Genomic DNA, 18,779 nt, shown 5'->3' on the forward strand with positions numbered 1-18,779 from the left:
ATCCCTGCCCGGCCCCCGGCAGGTTATACTCGGGTGCTTTCCCGGACCCCTGCCTCCACGTCTCCAAGGACTACCTTCATGAAACAACTTTCCACCAGCAGAGGGAATCCGCCGCCAAGTCCAGCGGTTCGCTTCTCCCCCTGCCCGGCGCTCCTGCGTCCCGCACGGAGGTGCACGTTCAGCACACGGGCTGCGTGCGCCAGGGAGGAGCAAACCGAGGCGCAGGATGCAGAACGGGACAAACGCGTCCTGCCCCGAGCAAAGCCAGGGCCTGAGCCCAGAGCGCTGGGGATCACCCTTGGCTCCCGATGCCAACGAGATGCACGCACCCCTTCTCCCCGCTTCGTGAGCCCATCCTGCACAGCCGGTGGGCCTCGGCCCCTCTCTCGGCAAGGCCAGACCTCATTCGTTTAACAAAAAACCAGCGGCCACGTGAAGCGAAACGGGGAGCCGGCCCGTATTTTTCCAGGATCGCCTGGATTGCGCCGAACGGCAAACAAATCCTTCCTCGGCCTCGCCGCCGAAACGCTGCCCTCGAACGGAAGCCGGGCGCGATGCATAAACATCCAGCCATTCAGCACCATCAGCATTTTTATTAGGCTATTTCTTCCCTATCATCTGGAGGGAGGAGGAACAAAGCGGCCTTTTTCTTTCCGCGGGGCCGCACGCCACGGGGTGAGAAAGCAAAAACACATTCCTCCCCGATTTGCACTCGAATTTTATCCTCAGATGAACACACACGGGCTCCGAAGGCCGCCTCGCTGTTTGTTTAAGCATTAAAGCCTTTTTCTGCTAGGCCGGAGGCTCAGATAATGGAACACCATATGTCGCAGCGTCGCCGCAGCTGAGGGAGACAAGAGGCTGAGTGATAGGAACCCGGAGTTGAAATCTATTTGGGATTTAATACTATTATCCTAATGCAAGCGGCTCATTGTTTGGGCCAGAAATCTGCTGCCATGGCTTGAGTTGATAGGGTCACCGTGGGTGGAATATATTCTGGATTAGCAGCGTTGGGAGCAGAGCAGGGAGGCAGCCGAGCGAGAGGGTTCATCAGTAGACAGAGGGGAGCCTGCCTTCTCCTCGCAGACAACAAAATGCCTCCTCCCATCCCCGGAGCATTTACCAACAGCCCCGGGCGTTGGGCCTCAAGTTCTTGGGAAGCCCCCGGGACTTTGGCTGGTGGCATCAATCTCTGAGCAAGGTGCGAGGCAGGTGCACCCCGACCCCAGGGCTCCCCCAGGGGCAGGGGTGAGGGGCCTGGCCATGCTCCGGCACAAAGCAGGCCCCTGGCATGTAGACCGGCGAGGAGGGATCTGGCCGCGCCACAGGCAGATCCGTTGTGAGCGAGGATGTCTCAGCGCCTCCATGCTTGGATGCTGTCCAGGGATCCACACGTAATCCCCAGGGAGATTTCTATTTCAGACTGGCACTGGCAACCATCGTCCCACACGCCGCCCTTCCCTCGGCTCACCCTGCGCCAGGTGCTGTGCGGGGGCTGCAATCCTGCCTCGGGGGGGTGGGTGCCGTCTAACAGCCCTGTGCCAACCCTGCTCCTGCTGGGAGGACCCGTGCAGCATGGGTATGGGGTGGGCAGCTCCCATCAAACGGTGGAGCAGAAACCACCCCCGTGGGACAATGCTTTTTGAGACCCTTCGATAGAGCCGAGGGACCGAGTGAGGCGATAGCAGAAGGGAGGAACAAATGCCGGAGCTGGTGCATCGGCTGGGCATTTATAGGCGTTCCTTAGACCCAAGATGGAGGTGGCTCGCCATGTCCATCCACCCCTCCTTGAGGACCTCTCAGGCATTAAGGTAGCAAGGTGGAGGGACATCCTCCCTTTCCCGGCACCAGTCACACAACGGCTAGGGTTTGCAAATAAGCCTGGAACCACCACCAGCCTTCCCTGCTCTTCCATCGAAACCCGGGCCACCCCATCAGTCTGGAGGGTGTCTGCGCTGACAGCCAGCTGTACCTTACTGCTGTCACTCTGCCGGCACGTCCTCGCCCCGTGTCTTTGTTCCTCTCTTCTCCTTTTTCTTCTGAAAGCCGCAGTTCCCGGCTCCGCCATCCCGGCTGACAGCTTTTATTTCTAAGTTACAGGGGAATTCCTAGGGCAAGTATAAATGATTGATCGTTATCCAGGTGGCACCGCATCTAATTTGGAATCCTGCGGGGGGACGGCGCTTATGAGCAAGATACATCTTGGCCTGCAAATTCCAATAAAGAAAACGAGAGCAAGAGTGCACGCGAGAGGGAGAGCACGCTCTGCTCTGCTCAGCGCCAGGACAGGAGGTGAGGGCTGGTGCCTTCCACAGTCCAGGGACACCGAGGAAGAGACCGGTGGTGCTGACCCAAGAGGACAATTTGGCTCCAAGCACCTGGTGACGGAGGACCCTCTTCTTCTCCCTGGGTTTTTAGATCATGCAGATGCCGTCGGTAACACCAGCGTGGTGCCAACGGGGCCTGGAATGAAAGACGCGCTAATCCGATCACCTGGGAACCCTGGCACGCTGGCACTGGGGAGGGGGACCGAACTGCCCAGTGGCACAGATGGATGGGTACAAGGACCCCAGGTGCCAGCAACAGCAGTGAAGACCCCCTTCTTCTCCCTCCCTTTGGGACAGCAGGGCTCCCCTGGCTGACCGGGCCTGGTTGGAAGCCACCAGCGATCTCTGGGGTTTAGGACACAGCCATGCCAAGACCCTAGGACAGGTGTATTTGCTCAGTGGCCTTGGGTGGTGTGTGCTGTTGCACCTGTGAGACGTCCCCACCTGCTCTCGCATTTCTAGGTAGCGATGTAACCAAGACTGCCGACTTCCAACGCACCAGACCTGCCCCACCCCACGAATCCGGGGACCCCCCAAACTCCAAATGCAATTAAATTTGGTACCACAGAGATGACCCTGGCACCCCAGCCCTTCTCTGCCCCGGCGGATGGGATGGGATGATCCAGAAGAGGCCACAGCAACCCAACAAAAGCCACACACACATCCAATGATAGCCTGGTTTTACTTTGGGAAAAACAACATCCGGACACACAGCTTGCGGGTTTTCTCTCTTTTTTTTTTTTGTTGTTTTCTCTCATTTTTAAAACAATCTAGTGCAGACAGCACTTTTCACAGTAGAATATAATGGTCAATTTTAGTATAAAAAAAACATTCTCAGAGATTTGTAAATGCACTTAGTGCTTGAACAGGCCTTTTAAGGATACAGTACCTCTTTTCTGAGCACAATCATGTTGGGTTTTCTTGGGGGTAGCTTTTTTTTTCCTTTGAAACATCGAAAAAACTTGGTGTTTCCTGGTAATGCAGAACTGCCGGGTTTTTTTTTCCTTTTATAAATGAATAAATCCTATTAAACACATAATTACATGTACCGCGTAACAGACCATAATGAACGTTTTGGAACTGCTTTTTTTCTTTAAAAAAAAGAACACAAAGTATGCAAATTACAACCCGGTACAATGGCTAGATGCATCGTTAAATGGGAGTCTACAACGCTTCACCTGCAAGTTGTCTCTAAAACAGAACAAAGGTATCATTGACAGTAAAAAAAAGAAAAAGAAAGAAAGATCTTGGAAATCTCAGCATTGAGAAACGTTCCTGTTACTGGGTCTGGCTGGGAGGGGGCAGGAGAGGCAGTGGACACGGGGGACACCCCCTCTGAGTGCCCCCGCGCCCCGCAATGGCTCTGCATTCGTCTTGGGGTGATCAAACCGAAATTGCTTCTCGTGTGCTCAGCTGGGTCTACGTTTGTGCGCAGCCGGATTCGAGAGAAAGGGATGAGCAGCCGGGGACAAGTGGGCTTGACGGTGAGGAAGGGAGGGGACCCCCAGCTTCTTTCCTTCGGTGGGGTGGGGATGGGGGCCTGGGCATTTTACAAAAGGGAGGCAGGGTCCAAGTGTGGGATCTGTTGTAGGTAATTCGCCTGCCCTCTATTCCTCTCGCTTTTGTCCTCTCAGGCTGTCTCTCTACCCGGGGTGGGGTTGGGCTGGGCGTATGGGCATATTTGGAAAACCTGCAAGAAGAATGAGGAGGGTAAAATATCCTTAAACGTAGAGCCTGCTCCCCGGCTCCATAGCTTGGCGCTGCTCTCCGGCTGCGGTGCCGACAACCGGCGAGGGAATGGGTCCGGTTAGAAAAGCATCAAAAACTCAGGGGCTCGTTAAAGTAACGGACTAGGCCCAAGCGGCGCAGGCTGGGGCAGGGCGGGGTGAGGGAAGGGGAGGAGGAGACTCTTCCTGTAGCAGCCAACACAGAAAATGTACAGTATCTTCAACTCAAAAATAATCTGTTCAAGTTTTCAAGTGTTTTTTTTCCTCTTTACTTAAATAGCCTCCAGACTGTCCCCAGATCGGTAGCTTTACTCAAAGCAGTGCAAGTTACGGACTTCGACTAGGAATTAGGCAAAATTAGCTCTTTCTGGTTGTGACCAAGCTGCATGGAGTTACCGGGGGCAGGGGAGGGCTGGGACCATCTCTCTCTCTCTCTCTCTAAAACTCTCATCGGACCTCAGTGTAGGACCAGATTCGAGGCTCTCTCCCACCATGCTACTCTGGCTGGCACGCGCACACACACACGTGCACACATACGCACACACGCGCACACTCACACACACATACAGAGTGAAGCCTTCTCTCCCTGGATAGCAGCAACGTGTAGCAATTCCCTGTTCACATTCGTGGAAAGAAAACGATTTCTGAGCTATGTAAGCAAGCGGTCCGTCCTCCTCGGCCTTGCGGCGGGTCTTGGGCATGTCCAGTTCGACGGCCCCAGTGCATTCCAGCGTCTCTGGTGGGGGGGGACCCACCCGGGCCTTCCCTCGCGTCAAGCCAAGCCCACCCCCCCCTCCCTCGCCTTCACTCCATCACATCCCCTGGCGGTGCTGGAGAGGAGAGTGGCTGTCAGTCCCGTTCCCACCAGCGCCCTGTGTTTGGAAAGCAGCGGCAGTCTCTTATCTGTAGACGGGCAGGCGGATGTGGGCGTGCTGATGGTCCAAGAGTCTGGGGACAGACACCGTCTCATAGCCCTTGCCCAGCATCTGCTCCTTGATGCAGGGCGGGTGGATGTCGTTGATGAGATACTCCAGCGACTGGAGGCTGCTGCTGAGGATGGAGGTATTGCAGAGGGTCTTGCTGGGCAGCCCGTCTGAGGGGTGCACGGCGAGCTCGCGGTGCCCGTTGGCGAGCTCGGGGGGGTTGTAACAGTCGCTGTTGGGGGTGACCAGGATGCTGTTCCAGGGGGGCGCAAAGTACTGCCCCACCGAGAAGTTGCCGTGCATCCCCACGCAGTTCAACGGGGACGAGCTCACCTTCTCCGCTGCCCCCGTTAGGCTGTAGGGCCGTGACACCCCCGCACATGTCTCCGGAGACTTGCTGACGGCACCCCCCCCGCCACTGCCCCCACTGTACATGCGGAGCTGCTGCTGCTTCTGCTGCCACAGCAGGTAATCCATGCCGTCCGGGTAGACGGCCGCTTTGGGGCCCATGGCTAGGGCTGGGTTCGACCCAATGGCCAGGTCGGCCCCCTTGCGGCAATCTGGCAGGAGGGCGCCGGCGTAGGCCACGGCGGCGCCAGCTGTTGCCATAGTGGCGAAGCTGGCGGTGGCACCGTGCTTGGCCGGGCTGGGGTTGGTCACCACCACGCCTTGGCAGGCCTGCTGGGAGCCCTGGGCCTGGCACTGCTGATTGATCTGGTAGATGATGCTCTGGATCGAGGGCAGGTTGGACTGTGGCAGCGTCAGACTCCGGCCCGCAAGCGGGATCACAGACGTCGCCACAGTCACATTCGGGGGTACTGGAGCCTCGATCTGCTTCTGGGCCCCATGGTAATTCAACTGCCCGGCGCAGGCGTGGCCTGCAGCTAAAGTGCTTGACACTGGGTAGGGGGCGACACCCACCTGCGCGGGGGACATCTTAGTCCGCTTGCCCTCCACGTTCTTCACCACGCTTTTGCTGGAGGCCTTCACGATGGCCAGGAGGCCCTGGTAGCCACTGGCGTGCACGGGGTATGGGCTGTAGCGCTGCCCCGTGGTGTCGTACCCATTGACTGTCCGGTTAAGGTGCTTGTGCTGCGGGACCCTGATGTTGGTGGGAAAGATCTTGATGGTTAAGGGGTTGTTAGCCACCTTCTGTGCATAGGCGTCCAGTTCAGCCGGGCTGGGGTAGCGTGGGGAATGCATGGAGACTGCCGTTTCACCTAGGAGACACAAGCAAAAGCAGAGTGTTATGTTCCCACGTCATACACACCCCACGAACAAGTGGATGCTGCGACACAGGGGGTCTCCAGCACAAGTGGCGGGGGGGCAGCTTGGGTTGTACCCCAGGGTGGGAGAAGAGAACTAGAAACCAGGACTCCTGGGTTCTTCTGCCAGCCTGGGTCGGGAGTGACTCGTGGCTGGAAGGTCGGGGACCATAAGGTCAGACTCATCTGCAGCCTCCACGTGGCAGTGTGGCCTGCACCCAGGGTAAGCTGGGCCGCCAGAGCCTCCCTGGGTTGGAGACATGGGCATGGAGGTAGCACCGGGCAGGCCCTTGCTGTCATCCCCTCACCCCATCCCCTGTGCCAACTCTTGGGACCAGCAGCCTGCCCGGTGTGCTGCTGCCCTGGCACATGGGGGTCCCAAGTTGAATAGGGCAGGTGCAGGGCTCCCAGCTCCCAGCCCCATCCCTGCAGAGCCACTGCTTGCCCGTGTGCCACTTATTCACTTCCAGGATGAAATGTGTCAAGTGAAATACAGAGATGATTGCGCTGCATGGAGCTGGAGCCGTCCCCTGTGCCCTGGAGCTGGCTGGCTCTGCTGCCAGAGCGGGAACCCCTTCCTTACAGACTGTCAGGGAGGGGCAAAGGATACTCTGCAAAGCATCCAACTGTCCCGGCTGCTCGATGGGGCACCAGCATATGAGCCTCTGCACAGGCATGTGTGATGCCATACACACAGGCTGCCTGGACAACATACGCCCCCAACAACCCTCTGCAGACAGCCACATACGTGCTCTACGCTTGCTTTACAAGTGAGACACACACACACCCCATCCCCAGCATGACACCCAGCTGCATCTCTATAAACCTTCCCTCCCAGTCCTGCTCTCCTGAAAGGTATCTCCAGCTGCTTGCGCTAGCGCCCACTATGACACAGGGCACCCTGCAAGCGTGAGCAGGTTGGAGGGCCTGTCTGCATGCCCTGCTACAGGGAGCTGGGTGCAAAGGCGGAGGGCTGTGGTGCCTGGGTGGCCCGGCCCCAGCCCGGCAGCCTTCCCCTTCTCCTCCATGCCATGGGAGAGACTGATCCACACGGGAAAAGGGACATTTAAACCAGCAAACTTAGCAGAGCCATTTCTACCCCCCTGAGATCAGTGATCTCCCAGCTACGCTTTTAAACCAGGGGGGAGATAGATGATTTTGGTCATTAAGCTGTTTGCGTTCCCATCCTGACACAGGCTCTTGGGCACAGCTGGCCCTGCCGGACTTGGTTTTCTAGGAGCGCCTTGGGAGCTGGCGGCTCTGGAGAGAAGCCCGACTGGACGTGGACATTCCCCACAGCCCGGAAGGCTGACCTGCCTTTCCCCAGGGCACGCACGTAGAGATGTGTGCCCTGGGTGCACCAGGGTGCGCACCCAGATGTGCACAGATGTGCACCCTGGGCACAGAAATGTGTGTTCCTCTGGAGCACATTGGCGGCTGCTGGGCACTGGGTGTTTGGGAGAAGGGGCATGAAGCTGTCCCCGTCCAGGCCAGAGAGGGAGGAAACAAATGGTCCAGGCTCCCCACAGCCTGAGGCTTGGCTGCGCTCTCCCACCCCTTCTCCACGGCTCAGAAGGCCCTTGTCCGACCACACCAGGCTCTGGAGCCAGTGACTGTGGCTCCTGTTGCCTTTAGCCTCAGCTGTGGAGGGCTGGAGTTCAGTTCCCCCGGAAGATGGGACCAGGCGAGAGGGGCGCGGAAGTGGTGAGGGAAAGTGGGGGCAGCAAATAACTTGTGTTGAGGGAGCGCCTCTATTTTAGCCACCAGCCAGCCCTGACACTAGTGATGCCCGAGATGGGAAGGACATGCCTGGCACTGCAGCACCAAAAATGCAGCTATTTTCATCCCTGCAAGTTAACTGCAGACACTTATACTCATCCCTCCCACTCCAGTCCCCGGTGACCCGGCTGTGTCTGGCTACTTAGGTGCTATTCAGTTTTTCCGAAATGCGCTGCCTGTCGCCCGCTGCTCTCGCCTCTGCTCATCTTGCTGCCTGATCATTTCACAGTCAATCGTCTGTTCTTCGTGGACAATTTTAGGCTGCTCATTTGAAAGTTTTTCTGGGCCGATTTGAAGGGAGAAGGGGAGGAAAACAGAAAGAAACTTGTGCAAACCCTATGCACAGCAGCAGGCTTCAGGGAGCCGGAGCCCTCTTGCAAGTCATTTCCATTGACTGCTCTTTGTACCTGATCTCGGCAAAAATGAGGTCACAGTACAAACCTGCCCCCTTTCTCTTCTAAAGTCACTTCTAAGTGGCCTAAAATAAACTCAGTGTGGAGAATGGAAATGTCACTTTACCCAACGGGGGAATCTTTCTCTGAGATTGGATTTAAACTACATTATACAAGCAATTTCATGGGTGCTTTGAGCCGCTACGAGTGCCTCACCAAAAATGGAAAAGCATTCCATTTACCAGCTATAAATCAGCAGTTCCTATAATGAGCACAAAAATGTCACTTTTATGCAATTTTACAGATGAACAAAACTGGTGAAATTAACTGTGGTAACCTACTAGAGTCAGCAAAAGCCACCGCCGAAAAAAAATTATATATGTATATATTTTTGTTCCTCTCAGCCCCTTTCCCAAGCCAGTTTCTGCCATTCTGGTGTGAAAACTCATTTGTCGTACACATTATCCTTTCATTTGGAGTTTATCTTGAGTATCCAATGAGCCACCAACTGTGAAAATGATTAAATCTACAAAATCTATCTAATAGATGGAATAAATTAGGTGTTTAAAATCTCTACGTGCGCGCATGTGCGCACACTCACTCTGACACACACACACACACACACACACACACACACACACACACTATGAGTTACGGCAGCCTACTCCTCTCCATCACCCCTCTGGATACGGTACAGCAAAGGGCCTCGGAAGGAGCGAATGGAGGCACAAGAGCTGCTGGCGGTCAGGCTGCACCTTGCCTTCGAGAGGCCCTAAGACATTGTCTCTCCTTTCCCTGCTTCCTCAAATTCATGAGATTCGCCTGCTGCAGAGCTCAGCTTACACGGCTGCGACTGGTGAGAGATGGACGGGTCACACAGGTGTCGCTCCAGGCACCGTGAACCCAAAGGGGCCTGCCCCCACGCACCTGGATTAGCCCAGCCAGGGGTCTGCAAGGGCCGCATGTCCTGCATTACCCCCACGCCAGATCACCACGATAAACCCTGCTGGTTGCGAGTTTTGGTGCTCTGAAGCAGACGCAGATGCCTGGGCAAGCCTGCCATCGCACAGCAGCACATGGCACCCAGGGCTTTCCGCAGGCTGCAGGCAGAATAGAAAGCATACACACTGCCCATTAGTGACTGCTGTCCTTGCTTCCAGCCCTGTGGCCCCCAGGGTCCAGAGGGGCTGGATCAGAGGGGGATTGGCTTCTGCTCTCCTCTAGTGGGAGACAGGCCGGACACTGCTCCAGAGAGTCAGACACAACCCTGCCGAGCGAACCAAGGGAGGCTGCTCCCAGAGGAATGCCAGCTAGCAGGCGTTGGCAGACGCATAAAGTTTGAAGGAGAACCCAGGCTGGGATTGTGGATGGGTCCAGCTGGCACTGCCCTGGCATCACCAAGCACCCGGCTGCTTCCTGCTTGATCAGAGGATCCCTGGGCTGGGGTGGGCAGGGAGCTCAGCACTGGACAGGATTGGGCCCTGGCGTTTCAATGACCCCAGGTACGCCGTCTGTGCTGAGCAGCACTCGTCCCCCTTCCCCGAGCAGTGGGCTGCACTCCTGCTCCAGGTCGCAGCTTCTCCTGTAAATGCAGAGCCAGCAATTCTATTACAATCTTCCTGAAAAAACCAAAAAAACCCTACATGTGAAATAGGCCTGGACCTGTTGTGAGGCAGCGGCAAAGCCATCTGCGGTAATGGAGGCATTTCCAGCACCACGGTTTCACAGAAACCTCTTTCCCCGGCATGCTGAGAAATCTTTCTTCGCAGAACCGCGGGGGGCCCTTTTCTGCCGAGCACGCCAGCCCGTAATGATGGCGTGCTGGAAACAAAACCTGGTCTCTGTGCGGCACCGTAATCTCTCCCCTTCGCTGCACCAATAGCGAGCAGAGAGCGTGCCCTGGTACTCCACCGTCCTGCCGAGGCCGAGGGAGGCGCGTGCGGGGCTCCAAATGCAATTGCACGCTCTCAATTCCAGTCAAAGTAATGGGACGGAAAAAGACATCGTATAAGCATTTCACACGTTCTTTATGAAGATGGGCCCATCTTTCCACACCACTGCCAAGTATCCCCATGGAGCTGGTCCCAAAAAGGATGGGCTGCTTTTGTAACTGTGGGGCTCCCATAGCAGGTGTGGGAAGGAGATGTGGGATGCCCGTACCGCTTGCAGCACCTGGAGGACAACACGGAGGGACAGAAAACAGGCCCCCTCTGTGGCAAGCCTGTCTGTGCAATCAAGGCATGGAGGAAAGAGGAGTGTCCCCTCCCACCGCAGTGCAGGGAGCAGGATGTTGGCAGTGACCTACGGCTCTCAGGATCATGAGCCCAGCTCAGCCGGGCAATTGCTGCTGGGCAGCGAAGCAGGGAGCTGTTGTGGTGAGAGGAGCAGCTGCTACAGTCATACGTCAAAGCCGTTACAGCTGGATCCTCCCTACAGGTCCGGGAGGCATCGAGGCCATCCAGAAAGGATGAGTCCTGGCTACCAGGGTGCCTCCAAATCCCTTCTGTCCTGACTGCCAGCCAGTGTCTTGCATGTCCTAGGGACGTAGAAGAGCATCCCAGATAGCTAGGCGATCAAGCTGTGTATTGAACTTTCCAGCTTTGTGCAAGAGGCGGCATGTGAGGGCCGGACAAGATGTGAATGGGTGTGAGGAGACATAGCAACAGACCCAAGAAGGCGAAAGAACGGAGAGGAATCGTTCCAGCGAGCCACGACGAATTACAAGTCTCGCACATACACGCACATGCACATGCTGCACCAGCATCCCAGCTGCCCGCTCCAAGCCGGCATGAGAACAGTAATTACTGAATAAACTCATTGTGCACAACCCAAAGTTAATTGTGAGCCGTTTGCCGCTGTATGAAATATCCCCTTTCATTTTTTAGCTAATTAGAGCACTGTTCGAAGCAAGCTGAACTTATATGGCTAACCAGCTCCCTTGCCAGGTGGAAATGACGCACAATTAGTGTCTTGTGGGACTGAAAGCCACCCCCCAGGGTTACATTCATTGGGATATGGAGGCCAGTGGTGTTGGGGGAGGCCGAGCACACCCAGGTGCATTGGCTCAGGTGCGGTTTTGCTGGTGGAGCTGCTTCCAGAGCTTCCTGGGATGAGAGCAAGTGTTAGACGCCAGCCTCCAGCCAGCTCCCAGCACCTGCCAGCATCACTCTTGCCCTTGGCGAACTTCCCATGCCAGCACAACTGCCCACCCTGGCAAGCCCAGACTCTTCCTGCTGGAAAGTTTCCCACCATAGGGACCTAACATCATGGCAGTGGGATCCAGGTGGTCACCAAGGTGCGGCCATCTGGACTGATGATACGGAGGGGCAGCTTCGCAGAGACTCCGGCCTCCAGCCTGAATCTGCTCCACATTGAGATCACTCTAGTTACCACAGATGGGTGCAGGGCCAGCCCCAGGAACCATGTTACACTGGCCGACAGGGCTGAAGCGTGGCCTCATCTCCCCCTGGGCAGCCCTGGTGATGCCCAGTCGTCATACAGGCTGTCAGCCAGAAGAGCATGCCCTGCAAGCATGGACCGCTGAGCCCTGCTGCCCTTTGCTGGGGCGCCCCTGACTTAGCAGCTACTAGGCCTGAACATAAAAGGAGCCTTCCTGCTCCTGAAGCTGACGGTGCAGTGTGCAATGGTCCTACCTGGTAGGTGCTGCCCAGGGATTTCCCTCCATGCTTGCACCAGGAGCAGAGGGGTGTGCAGGCAGTTGAAGGCCACGAGTCCTCAATTATCTCTGCCACGAGACACTCGGTGAATCCACACGTGGCACCAAGATGACCTGCCATCTTGGAGCCGGCTCCGGGAGGAGCCTCCTGTTTGAGTTTTAGTTTCAGGTATTCTCCTTCCCCGCTGCGAACGGGTGCAAGATGGTCGGGGCAAAAGGGGGCCTTAAGGGGAGGTAGTATACACATGCACATGTTGGGGCAGCCGATATCCTTGCCTTTTATCTGTCCTTCCCATTAAACCCTTCATTCACTAATTTAAAAGGCAGAATTGAAGAGAGTTCGCCAGCCATTTCTCCCATTAAGTTAATGTTATGGGCTTTTTACAGGTGTCTTAAATAGATGTTGTTATTAACGAGTATATTAAGCCAATTAAAATCAAGCCCTTTGAGCAGGATTTAATGTTGCTGCTGGGAGGCTTGAGGGAGAGGCGCGCTCGGGAGCTGCAGCCGCCTTACAGCCGACCCTGGGCAGGGGCAGCTGTAAGGCGTCCATGGAGGCACCCCCAGTCTGCTCTCCCGCCGCTCCTATGGCCCCAGGAACACCAGCCATGCTGCGGCGGGGCCAAGCTCCCTCCGGGTGGTGGATCTCAGCAGGCTGGAGGCTGCTGTAACTGTGGGGGGCTTGGTCGCACGGCGTAAGAGCTCCAGTGTGCCTCAGTGACCCTGCTCTAACCTTCCCCTCTGCTGGCATCCTGGCTCGGGAGACTGGCCTGCTGCGTCTGAATGTGCAGCAAAGTGTCCAGCCCGGCACACCCCTCCCAAGGCAGAGACCTCTTAAAAAAACCAAAAGGGAGAAAGAATTCACTCTGCACTGAAGACACGCACAGAGCCGAGGCCTCCCTCCCGTCCTGCCTTCACAAGACCTCACGTCTGTGCTTGGCACAGGTCCGAGGATCACGCCGCATCCATGCCAAGGCTTTGTCCAACCATCTACATTTCACATACGGATGCAAGGGCCTGGAGCCTCTGGGCGAGAAACCACGGAGTAAAACAGAGCTGCCTCCGCAAACAAGGGGAGGGGATGGCAGAGAGAAACCAGTCGATAATGGAAGAGGCCGTCTTCTTACAAACACCCTGAGTTTGAAATGAGCTTGGGTCTCGAGGGCTAGAGCAAGAAAGGAGACCACAGACCTGCATGTACCTACACTATCTATTCCATATATGATGATCATCATGGTCACCCAACAAGTCCCAATTAAACAATCCCTCTTTGACTTGCTTATAAAACCCTATCACATTTTCATGCTTTGGGCTGACGTGTCTCATGCCAGTGACTCCTTCAGGCTGAATTTTTTTTTTTAAGTTGCAGGAAAAAAAGATGTTCGGAGAACAGGGTTAGGCTAAAAGATGTCGCTGTCCATGGGAGGTGAGCCAGGACAGCGAGGCATCCTCCCTCTGGTGAAAACCCCCACACACCAGCTTGTGTGACACTGAAACAGGGGAGGGGAAAGGCCATGCCACTTGCAACAAAGGGGGCTTGCGTCTGCCCAGGGCAGAGCCTGTGTGTGCCCCCGGCTGGGGCAGGCGGTGGGCTGCTGAACAGGCCGGCTGTCCTCACCCTAGGGAACGACGGCTTTGCCAGAGCAAATGGCAGCCTGCCCCTGCTCTGTTGGGCTGGGGAAGCCAAAGCTGCTGGAGTGAGGTGCAGGACAGCCCCATCGAGGCGCGGAGGCTGCCCAGGGAAAGCGGGGCAGGAGCGGTGCCGAGGCAGCCTGAGCCGCAGGGATGGCAAGGCAAGGGGGGCATCTTTCCCCCCTCACCGGCAGGGCCCAGATAGGCCAGACACTGCGCTCTCCCAGCTGCTGACTCAGGTCCCCGCGCGCGAGGGATTATCCTGAATGAAATCCCCGTTACACAAAGCAGGCAGCCGAGGGAGCTGATCCCCGGCTGCAGCTCCTGGAACTTGCCAGGAGAGACTTCCCCTGCCTGGCTCCCAGGGGCCGGCTGGCTCTGACAGTGCCCTGGGGCACGAGGCTTCGGGGCCTCTCCATGATCTCTGGCAGGTTATAGCGAGAACTGAACACACACCTGCTCCACACCTCCTCCTGCACACCACCAACAACTGCCCTTTCCCTCTGACCCAGGCCTGCAGCTTCACTCTCTAGCACGGACACGTCTGACATCCATCCTGTCTCGGGCATTCATTTCCTCAGGCAGGGGCTGTGCCTGGCTGGACCCCAGGAGCTGTGCCCTGATTTCTACCAGGGACAGAACAGACCTGGCAGGCTGGATGAGCTGGGCTTGGCTCAGAGCTCCAGTTGCGGGACACTCCTCATGGGTCCTGACTTCCCTTCAGCTTCCCATGTCCCAGGGCTGAGCACAGGGCCTGGCCTCAGGGCATCCATGACAAAGCCAGCCCCTCACACAGGGAAATGCTGGGCACAAGACAATCCACAGAAGCCCTGCCGGGCTAAGGAGAAGCTGCGATGGCAAGCACGATATCCAGCATGAAGACAAGGAGTGCAGGCTGACTGCAGCTTGGAGGAGGTGCTCTGCTGGATGTGTCCCCCGTGTCCAGGGGCACTTCCTCACGAGGCCCCATTGTGGGCTCCACTTATGGGCACAGGGATTGTTTCCAAAGGACAGGCCAAAAAATCACTCTGTTGTGCTCCCATTGGGGTAGAGGGATACCATGGAGGAAGCGTGGTGATGAAGGTCCCCATTTCTGCAAATGCACCTCTCTGGATCTTGGCTCATTCTAGGGATGGGCAAATAATGCCTTCCTCCTAACAAGCATGCAGATGGTGCCAGCAGGGGCTGGCATCCAGGCCGAACATATCTTTGCAATGGCCTGGCTAGAATCGGGTGCTCCTTCAGGTGGCCAAAACCCCTTGCCAAGCTGCACGGTGCGTTCTGCAGTTGCTTTAATCCTCCTAGCAGCCGGGCAGAATGAAAGACACACATCTGCATTCCCCTTCATGCCGGCACCGCTGTCCTTGGAGGTGGCAGCATCGTGAATACTCAATTAACATGACACTAATTAGCTGGTGACACTTGCAGAATCCCTAATGAACCCATTCCGTGGAGCTAGGGAGAAAAAAAATGTTCTGCTCCCAGGAAAAAACACCTTCCATCATCTGAGGCAGGGAAGGGGGACAAGGGTGGCTTCCACTGCAGTGCCGGAGGGAACTGAGCAGACACGGAGCCAGCCACAGGTCATGGGTGCCCCATATTCCTTGCTTCTCAATGTCTAGGCCCATTTCACGAGGTTGACATCACAAGCAGCTCTGCACCCATGTTCAGTGGAATGGATTCTGGGGAGGACAGGATCTGCTTGTTCAAAACAGGAGGAACAAAAAGCAGAAGTCTGCCCACAGTCTCAAACCCCAGACAGAGCTCTCAGAAGAAGGCCAGAGTCCAGACAGGGCTTGGAGATCTCCGTGAGCTACCTTCATGGTCTCTGAGAGGAACGGGGCAGCTGGCAGAAGTTCCCTTCAGAAGTCTGCCCTAATGCGAGGTTCTTGGGGACATTTATTAATACAACCACAGGAACAGTATGACAGCGCTCTGGCGATACCAGGACTGTACTCCAAAACAAGGATAATCACAGGAGCAGTGACACAGTGTAATGATGGTGGTTGAATGTTAGCCACGTTGCTGTGCCATGTATCTTCCTCTACAGGCCAGCCTACAGTCTCTCCCGGAAAAAATGTACAGCGAGGGCAGTGCAATGGCTGGGAGCAAAATAAGATGTGGCAGCTCTCATGTAGTATCTGGGTGCTGGCTGGCCCATGTTGGGGGTGGCACTCAGCTCTCCTGCCTGGTGTCACTCCATGGCTTTGCTTGAGGACCAGCAATGGACCCGGGCTTGGGAGGATATGGAGGAGCCCACAGAAAGGACCACACAAGCATGGTCAGTCCCCATACATCTGACTTCGGGAGACGTAGAGCTGAGCTCTCCCCAGCACTTCTAGGGGTTCCTTGACAGGCTGTAAATCCAGGCTGGAGCTGGGAATGGCTGCAGTGTCACCAGCTGGGTGGAGGGTCCCAAGAAGAGCCGGGAAAGTGCACAAACATCCTTAAGGTGCTTATTTCCAACAGTCCATAGAGGTGCGTGCATGAGAGGGATGACAGCATGCTCCCAGTACCAGCATGGCACTGATTCCTCTCTGCAGCCAGGCCCTGCCCCCAGCCGTGACAGGTGCCGTGATCAACTTTCACAAAGGCACAAGGCACGAGAAGGGAGCCACGGTGGGTCAATCAGGATGGCATCCAGGAGGGCCTGTAACGGCTTCCTTGGGAGCTTGCTCAAGGCAGGAGGAAAGAGCCCCAGCCCGTCTCCTTCCACACACACCAGCTGGGTTAGATATGACAAGTCACAAATTCCGTGTGTTGTCACATATCAGGGTGACGCACCGAACCCCCACTGGGAAAATTACAGAGCTACCAATTTCCAAGAGGCTCCTGGCATGCTCTCGCGCTCCACTGGTACGCAGCTCCCCCTTTCCTGAGTAATTACTGCTTTCTAACGGGCTGTAATTACTGTGAGATGCAAACTCTCCCGAATCACCGCCGTCACCCGTCATGCACAGACAGTTCGCCTGACACTCAGCTGGTCGCCGGCGGTCCCTCCCCTCCTCTTCGACTCCAGCTGTCAGAGCCGCTACCCCTTGTCTCCACGCTCACAGAGCAGGCTACTGCCGAGACTGTGCTACGGGGCTGGCCCGGGAGAGCGCTCTGCGGCAAAGGTTAATCTGCCGGGGGAACACCACGTGGAAGGGCTGGACCCAGCTACACCCACATCCGTCTGGAGCAGCCCTCGCCGACATCAGTGGGGAGAGCTACAGCCAGGCCGGGCTCTGTACTTCCATGACCACTGGATTCACAGGGAGTTTAACCCACTGAGCTTTGAGCGAGGCTGGGACAACGCTTGTTGGGGTCTGGTGTTACCAATGCCAGTGCTGGCATGTGGGCAGAGGTGATGCTGGGACTGCTGTGAGCTCCACAATCCAGCACTACCCTCTCTGCGCAAAGCTTTTTCCTGGGATAACCCACTGCCTTGGGCACGACCCCCTCGCCATCACATGCTACCAGCACTTGCACGTGACCTTGAACCTTCTCCCTGCTTTGGCACTGCCCCATAGCGAGCATGCTATCAGTGGTTGCACGTGACCTTGAACCCCCTCTTCTCCACCGAGGCACTGCTCTGGCACTCATGCACAGTTTCTCGGTAACCCACTGGAGGGCACTGGGGGAGAAATGGGACCCCAACCCTACACATCCCAGAGGATTTTGAACAGCCTGGTAACAGCCCTTCTACACCAACGAGTCAATGCCCCACCTTCCAGGACCAGCGGCTCTGGGTTCAAATCCTGCCTCATGTGATGCAGCGAAAATGCATCAGACAGCTTTGCCCTGGTCCCCCAGCGGTGCAGGTGCATCAAATGCAACCAGCACTCTGCTCAAGGCACCCAGGATCCTCTGCTCACGGGGAGTGGGGTGGGACAGGGCAGCCAGGCGAGGCTGGAGGAACAAGGGCACCAGGCACCATGACCGCTGCCAGAACAAGGAGGGAGGGCAGGGCTGGGGTAAGGCCATGGGTCTGCATCTGAGGAGGCATCAAGAAGACTGAATTAGCAGGGAGGAGAGTTGGCAGAGGGGGCTGCTGCAGGACAGGGCTGAGTCTACACCCCCGTCTCCTGGCTTGGGGTGACCAGCACCCTGGGGGCACCAGCATGGCACCTGGCAGGAGCCAGGTCTGCACTCCTGTCTCCCTGTTCGGGGTGACCAGCACCCTGCGGCCACCAGCAAGGCATCAGGACTTTCCTTGTGCTCCCCTCCTGCACCGAGGCCTGTGCACCTCTCATGGGACACGGCGAAGCACTCAATTCAGGGTCGATGCTCTTTGCTGGACCCCGACCCAGGACTGAGTTGGAATCCTTCTGTGGGGATGTCACTCGGGCTGGCTTTCGGTGCGCTCTCTCCCCTTGCTTGCCTTTTACTGGATAACAGTGATGAACAATTGGCTTGGGATCCCCATCCCCCTTCCCCTGACCTGTTCTATTTTTCCAGGCTGCACTCAATAACAGCTAAATAATTGAATCTGCTCAGCAGCCAAAGATTTGTTTTGAATTTTATTGGAATTTTAAATTGTTTTGTTTCTTCGGTATTTTATTACTGTAAATGGAAAATGCATCGCCCGCAGTAATAATCCGATGGCTTTTTATATTACTCCAAGCTTCTGCTCAAAGCATTATTGGAAAGCTCGGCAGAAATGAGAAGCCATTATAATGGAAGCACAGGCTTATAAGATTATGCCTCCAGCTAAACAACTTTTTACTTTAGCAAATTGGCGACCAAACTCGGTTCAAGACACAGATTTAAATCCAGACCCGAGAATATTGCAGTCGAGAATAAATCTTGGTTTATGGATTGGGGGCATGTTGACGCTTCTCCGCTGAGAGCCATGCAGCCATTTCAAAATGTCTGGCTCTGATGACAAGGAAACATTTGGTAGCCACTGGCGAGAGAAACTCAGGTGCAGTTTATTCTGCCCAGCAGCTGCCGACTCTGGAAATGCAGGGACAGCTCTTCACGCAGAAAGCCAGGGCAGTCTTGCAGCAGGGTTAGAGCTCAAGCAGTGCAAGCACCCTGTGCAGTGCAAAGACGCTGAAGGGAGAGGGCAGCAGG

At 56.1% G+C, this 18,779-nt stretch overlaps 1 protein-coding gene across 3 annotated transcripts in view; it reads right to left on the bottom strand.

The window, feature by feature from the left end:
* Positions 1 to 2,990: 2,990 nt before the first annotated feature.
* The window catches only part of FAM222A (family with sequence similarity 222 member A), an 87,765-nt gene continuing 71,976 nt past the window's right edge, over positions 2,991 to 18,779 (bottom strand). For all 3 annotated transcript variants that reach the window (XM_006015140.3, XM_025198428.1, XM_025198436.1), the window contains exon 3: positions 2,991 to 6,197. In XM_006015140.3, coding sequence (XP_006015202.1) covers positions 4,954 to 6,197 — 1,244 coding nt within the window. In that variant the 3' untranslated portion in view covers positions 2,991 to 4,953. The remainder of the gene's footprint in view (positions 6,198 to 18,779) is intronic.

Source organism: Alligator sinensis, unplaced genomic scaffold (genome assembly GCF_000455745.1).
Source record: "Alligator sinensis unplaced genomic scaffold, ASM45574v1 scaffold628_2, whole genome shotgun sequence".
Lineage (NCBI taxonomy): Eukaryota > Metazoa > Chordata > Crocodylia > Alligatoridae > Alligator > Alligator sinensis.